Source organism: Alligator sinensis, unplaced genomic scaffold (genome assembly GCF_000455745.1).
Source record: "Alligator sinensis unplaced genomic scaffold, ASM45574v1 scaffold728_2, whole genome shotgun sequence".
NCBI lineage: Eukaryota > Metazoa > Chordata > Crocodylia > Alligatoridae > Alligator > Alligator sinensis.
The window spans coordinates 116,437-123,317 of record NW_005842573.1 but is presented as its reverse complement, the minus strand read 5'-3'; the positions used below and the strand labels follow the sequence as shown (position 1 = coordinate 123,317).

Below are 6,881 nucleotides of genomic sequence, written 5' to 3'. Positions count from 1 at the left end.
AATTTTTGTTTTAGGAACTTTAGTTGGATATTTTACTGTCCACTCCTTCAAAAAAAATCAAAAAGCTCTTGCTCTTCATTATAAGTATGTTAAATTGTTTTGTGATAGCCAGTTACAACAGTAAGAATGCACATGACACTTAAGAATGTGCCCTGTATTTCTCTAGAAAGTCCATCAGTTTCTATTGGTATGTATGTTGTAACATCTCATCCACATAATTTAGTAAAGTTTTCTCTGGTCTCCACTTCACTTTCTGCCTCTCTCCTGGCAAACAGATACCAGAGGAGGTGAAAGATTATATGAGAATATATTGGTATTTTACTTTAATAAAAAGCCAAAGGAATCTTATTGTTGTAGTGATGGATTGCAGTTCTTGGTTGTGTGGTGGTTTTAGAAGGTACTAGTAAATGTTGGGAGTTTAAAAAAAATAAATTAAGGAAGATTGGGTTTTTTCTCATAAAGAAAGGAGAGGACAAAGCTGGTGCTCTCTTGCGTTAGTGCATGAAGCTAGTGGCAGCCAACTTTACTTGCTTCATAAAATTAGGTTCAGTAATTTAAAGAGGCAAAGGTAGTGAAAGATATGTGGTGATTCTTTTAAATACTTCTGTTCTTTTTGTTGCTGCCTGTTTGCAGGTTTTAACATAGATTTTATTATTGTTAGTATTGGACAATCCCAGAAAACCTTCATTATAAGAAAAATGTTAAAAATAAAAAGGTGCAAGTATGTTGCTCCTCAAGGGGCTACGTATGAAAGCATTCATCAATCAAACTACCATCATAACCAAAGAATGAAACCGTATCCCTTCTCTCCATATGCCATCACACAGTCACACTTGACCTATATACTGTACAGCATGGCCCAAATCCAGCACTACCTTTAGATGAGTAACTAGACCTTACATAACTAAATTTGCCATGTAAGTGTCATTTTGGACCGCTGATGCAGATTTGACATCCTACTTGTCCCCGGTAGGTGGGTAAACTCTGTGTAAGTCCCAGAAATATTGTAGAAAAACAAAGACTAACAACTGTTTGGCAGAGGAAAAAAGAGGACGCTCCTCCCACCTTTTAGCTCAAGAGAGCACTTTGCCAGAGAGTATAGGCACCAGAATCTAGGCCCTTCTCATGCAGAATGGGTTACAATGTACATCTCCAATTTCCCAAAGTAGTGCCTTCACCATCAGGCAGTAGGTTGAGCTTTCCTGAAAGTCTCTTCTGTCCTTCCCTATTGAAGGTCCACTGAGCAGCTAGGTCAACAAGGAGAACAAGCCAGAGGAGAGGTGGCTCAGTGACATGGACACTGCTCTAGAAGGAGGGGGTCTTTGGTCCTGGCCCCTACCCTTGGTCCTACCCCACCCCCCAAGGGGCAGTAGCTATTCCACTGATGTCTATTCATTTTATCCAATAATTATGATATACAAATGCTTTGGTCTTGTCATTTTTTAAAGATGGGGGTTTCTGACTATGAATATGCCTGTAACATAACAGAACAAAAGAGGTTGAGAATTCTGGTCCAGAAGAAGTGCCAACCAAGGCCTCTTGACTGAAACACTTATCCTAGAGGCAGCAGGGTTACTCTACTATTTTCCACCAATACATGTGAGTTCCAGGAGTCCTTGGGAAGTTCAGAGAAGGCTCAATTTTCCCTATCCTAATAAGTGCAATAATGGCCAAACAGTTTTGAGACAAAAGGGTGAGTTCAGTTTGCTTGCTGCACTTCTTTACAAATTATTTTCTTAGAGGAAAGGATGGCTATTACACCCAGGCTCAGCCTGGCTCCATCTGACAGTCTAGATAGTGATGAGATGATTCCTCTGGAGAACAGACTTGTCACCTGAAGCCTCTGACAAGGCTAACATACACAGTGAAGTGGAAAAGATTCTCTGTCTGGACAATCCAACAATAGTAGTTGCCATTGTTGATCTCATTTTCTTTTGCCTTCTTGACTCTCTAATCTCGAAATTGTTGAGGCTCTCAATCAGTCCCATTAGAATGAATCCCTTTCTAGCACAGTGCTACTCAGTATTCAGTTATACCTTAGTGTAAACATTTCCGAAGGGCCTCTCTCATATTTTTCCTTAGTTAGGGAATTCAGTATGGTTGTGACTAGTGTAATGTAAATAGTGTCAAACCCATGACAACCTGCTTCCTCTCTCCTCAATGAAGACAGCATTCTTGATCCGAAAAATCTGCAGAATTAAGGCTGTTATGATGGGTCTCCATATACCATCTTGCACAAGCATAAAGTCACTATAAAGTTTCATCTCCACTTCTTGCCTAAGGAAGTGGCATAAATTTAAACAATTTTGCACGTGGCCTTAGCCATTCTGCAACCTCATGGCTTCTCTTATGAGGCCAAGTTAAGTTGACTCCACTGAAGGGAAGTAATGTAATCAGAAATAATTACAGTGTCACACACGCACACACAGACACATGCACGTACACCCCCCCCCCTTGGGACAGGCATGGAAACAAGAGTAACAGTCCAGTGCATCATATTCTTCTGGAATCCATCTTGTCTCTGTCTGTTCAGTGTAAAGCCAACACCACTACCTTGACTCTTCTGTTTTCTCTTATGAGTTTTTTCACACACTGCTTTCTATAGAGAAGTTTAAGGAACTCCTGTCTTCCCCATTTTCACCCAGTCCTTTATTTCCACCTCAATAGATGTCCATTGCCTTTCTGGGGTTACTCAATTCATAGATACTAAATTTCCAGTTCTCTCCCCAAACCTCACTCTGAGCCAGGAAAAATAAATATTGTTCACTCTAAACATGGTAAAAGCATTATCCGTTTATTTGGACATAACATTTTCTTAACATCTCCTAAATTGTTTGCTGGATTTGTGGAAAGAGATAAAAGACAATCTACCTCCAGTCAGTAGGTTTCAGATTTCATCGTAACATGCTGTCAGATGGGAAAGAAAAATTTAGTAGTCCATACACAACTTCAGCAGCGTCAGGCTAATTGGCTAACATGGCAACCTCTAAAATATATTGAATAGATATCTGGCATTTAGCCATTTACAAAAGCTGTCTCAGTAATGTGTAAGCCTGTAACAGCAAAACAAATGTGTATGGTACCTTTCATGCCCCAGGAATATCTAATTGCTATAAATTATGTTATACGACAGGGTGTGTATTTTATATCTTTTATATTTGGGTACTTTATTGTATATTTATTCTAGTAATTTTACCATTTATAGTAATGTAGTCTTGTACATGTAGAAATAATAAACAGGAGATTTAGTACAAGACTTGTTTTAGGCATTAATGTTGATGTTGACTTAGTTGGTGTGCCTTTTCTACTTCATCTGGTTTGGCATCTCTTTCAAAAAGAAAATGAAAACATGTTCACTGTCTAATAACCATATTTGCAGAGCATAGTTTCCTGGAGTTTTCTTGGAACAAGGATCAGAAGGTTATGCAAACAGGCATATTTTGTCTGTGTAACACTGTCTTGTGAATATCAGAGAGAAGCTTCTGCATTATTGTCAGACAGATGGCTGAAAACGCTGTAACTCCCTTTAAGAGTCCTACCAAGAGCAGATAACTCAACCCCACATAAGTAATTTAAACACCATGTTTTCTATAGACTTTGCTCATTAGGGAGTTTTTAATAACTTTTAAATTTATTGCGGAAGTAGAACATACTGTTAGCCTACAACCCAGGCTCTGTATCTTAAAACACCAAATTGAGTTATGAATTTTAAGAGTGGGATTAAATTTTAAATGATGAAAAGTCGTAATTCAGAGATGAAGTAGTAGTTTGTTGATGTCAGATTTAAGTGATCATTCAGTTCCATCTTTATGAAGGCCAAACTGTGAAAAGGATATCAATTTAGTTACTCTTGTGAGTTATAAATCAGGATGGGCAAGATTTGTGACATGAAGTCAAAATGCTGAGAAACAGTATAGTCTAAGTTATTAAACAGTCAAAAGATTTTGGTTCTATCCCCAGCTCTGCCAAGGGCTTGATTAGTGGCCTTGAGTGAGTCATTTAAACTTTCTAGATTAAATCCTAGCTCCAGTTAAATCAATGGGAATCAATGTCTTTGACTGCAGTGAAGCCGAGATTTCACCTTCTATGCCTCTTTTTCCTGTCTAAAGTAGACAGTATTTATGCTTACCTAGTTCACAGCTGTAACGTTTAATCAAGTATTACAGTGGCTGGAAAATTCCATGTAAATAGTATGAGAAGGGTCAGCTATCAATTTCAGCAGAATGTAATCTTTTGTAAATAAAGTCCCTAGTTTTCATGCATATTAAAACAATGCTTCGTAGCTTCAAAACAATGCTATATTGTCTGAGTTTCCAGATAGGCAGTTCAGTGCCTACTCTGATTCTCTGCATAACTGAGCAATCATAAAATCAGTAGGATTTAGCCTTTATGTTGCTGCTCTTGAAAACCCTGTTCTGTGATGAAACTGTTGAGAATAGTGTCATTTTTGTGGTGCTGCTGCTGTCTGAATCTCTGAGCAGAAAATGAAGTGGATTTTTAATACTGGTTAACCAAGTTGATGTGGAACACTATATATATTGACCTATGCTGACCTCAAACCCTTAAAAACTTCTATTACCATTGTATGAAAACTACAATACAAAAGGTGGTTAAGCAGTTGAAGTTGAAATGCTAAATAAATGAAAGACAGAAAAATGAAAGCAAAAAGATAACTTCCTTAATTCAGCACTTGGAACTTGTTCTGATATATTTGGTTTCTCTCTCTCTTCTCACTATCAAGAGCTTGCAGTGCTGTTAAAGTCATACATGTGTATGGTATGACACTGTTAGATCCTATTAGCTTTTATATTTACACCCCATATTTTCAAATTAATGTGTATTGTATATTCATTTGTTTTTCTAAAATGGGTGATTTGTTTAAACAGAAATTGTTAGTGAAGCAATAAACCCTACCCCACAACAATTAAATTCATAAGACAGAATAATTCAATTTAGAAAATGAGCACAGCTAACATGTTTTATGACCACATAACTTTCTCTTTGTGTTTTATTCTAGAACCGAATGGAGGAAAGCAAAGCACTCTTTAGGACAATTATCACATATCCATGGTTCCAGAACTCTTCAGTCATTTTGTTCTTAAATAAAAAAGATCTCCTAGAGGAGAAAATTATGTACTCCCATCTAGTTGACTACTTTCCAGAGTATGATGGTAAGTAATTATATCATCACACTCCAAACCCTGTTTTAATAGCATTTGACAAAGCAAGCTGTTGCCTATGAAAACTTATGCCTTTGTGAACCATTTATTCTCAGAAGGTACCACCCTGCCTGTTCTTCTGTCTGACTTCAGACTAATACAGCTAGCTACCTCTCTGTGCTCCAGATACTGAACATACTCCAGAATATGTTTACTCTGCCTTGCTGACATATGGGTAAATAGCATTATCTGAAAGGCAGACACAATCTCCAGTACATATTGGTTAGAAATGCATTCAGTCCATATTATACCTATTAGCCTGTAATGCAGTGATTTATCTGCCAGTGTTTACAGTCGTATTACAAATATGTACTGATGATGTCAAACAGTTAACTGGTGGTTGGGTAGCTAAGTTTGTAATGATTTAACAGAGAAAAAGAGAAAAAAATACACATGAACACAGCAGTTCTGAACACCTCTAATTTTCAAATATAGCCTTTAAACTTTATTTCAAAGTGGCTGTTAGATAAGCGTAAACAGCTGCACAAAGTTGAATTACAAATCATGCATCGTGATGTTTCTATAAAATGTGCATGAGTTAAGGCTATGGATGAAATCCTGATTCCATTAAGGACAGCCAGAGTTTTGCCACTGATTTCACTGAAGCTAGGATTTTGTCCTACTCCATCATTTAGGGTAGAAAAGGTACCTAGGTGTTTTGTGACATACGGTTTTACATTTAGCATTCGTGAATTTTTGCCATTGGAATCCTTTGATGTTGGGGAAATATTTTCGTGTTATCACTGCACTTTCAACCTGGCCTGAAACTTGGGTGCTTTTAAAAGCAGGTCTTTTTCTAGGAATTAATGATTATTTGCTGCTGAACTTTTCAACAGAGGTATAAAATATACCACTCTTCTCTCCAAAATATATACATTTCCTTACATATTTTGTAGAATACATTTTACTTGACTTTTCAGTGCACATGAACTTTTCTTTAAAGCTGGATTGTGAAAAGAATTTATCATAAATTCTTTCGGGGCTGAAGAAGACTGCTGCTTAGCCAGCCCCCAGGTACCACGTGGCTTAAAGCAACATCCACAGTAACAGGCTACTAATATTGTTGCCTCCACCTTCTCCAGGTGGCTGAACACGGAAGGGGGAAAGGACTGGGAGGATGATAAGGCAAACTGCATGGCCTGCCAAACTGGAAAGGAAAGGCCCCAGCCCGCTGTGGTTTTAAATGGGACCGTAGGCCAACCTGGGCTGGGCAATTCTCAAGGGTGAGGGACAAAGATGTAGAAAAGAGGGGGTGTTTTATGGTTTGCTTCTGTTTTTTGCTTGTATGCAATAATTTGTTTTCCTTGTAGGGAAGGGGATAACAAATGGGTTTTGGTGACAGGCACAGCTACCTTTTGAGAGAAGGGATAGTAAGTGGATAGGAGGTCTCTCTTCCATGTGAAGCAGGGGAGTAGGAGTGGGTAGGAATGGGATTGAATACATATGAGGGGAATAGTTGTTTCCTTGAATGTGGGTTGGGAAGCAAAGCTAGGGAGGGAGGGTGGGTGGGGGGGTAGGGGGAACAATGCCCTCCTTGGTCACATGCAAGGGAGCAGGTATGGTGGGGCAGATTGCTTTTGAATTTGCTTTCTCTCTCTCTCTAGGAATGGGGGGGGGGGGGTTTGTTCTTTTTAAATATTTTATTCTGTTTCTATTATTCTT

The 6,881-nt window shown here is 38.3% G+C and overlaps 1 protein-coding gene across 2 annotated transcripts in view; it reads left to right on the top strand.

Moving 5' to 3' along the window:
- LOC102388376 (guanine nucleotide-binding protein G(q) subunit alpha) overlaps positions 1 to 6,881 on the top strand; it is a 195,920-nt gene that overhangs the window by 182,110 nt on the left and 6,929 nt on the right. For both annotated transcript variants that reach the window (XM_006032449.3, XM_025214215.1), the window contains one exon: positions 5,018 to 5,171. In XM_006032449.3, the coding sequence (XP_006032511.1) occupies positions 5,018 to 5,171 (154 nt within the window). The remainder of the gene's footprint in view (positions 1 to 5,017; positions 5,172 to 6,881) is intronic.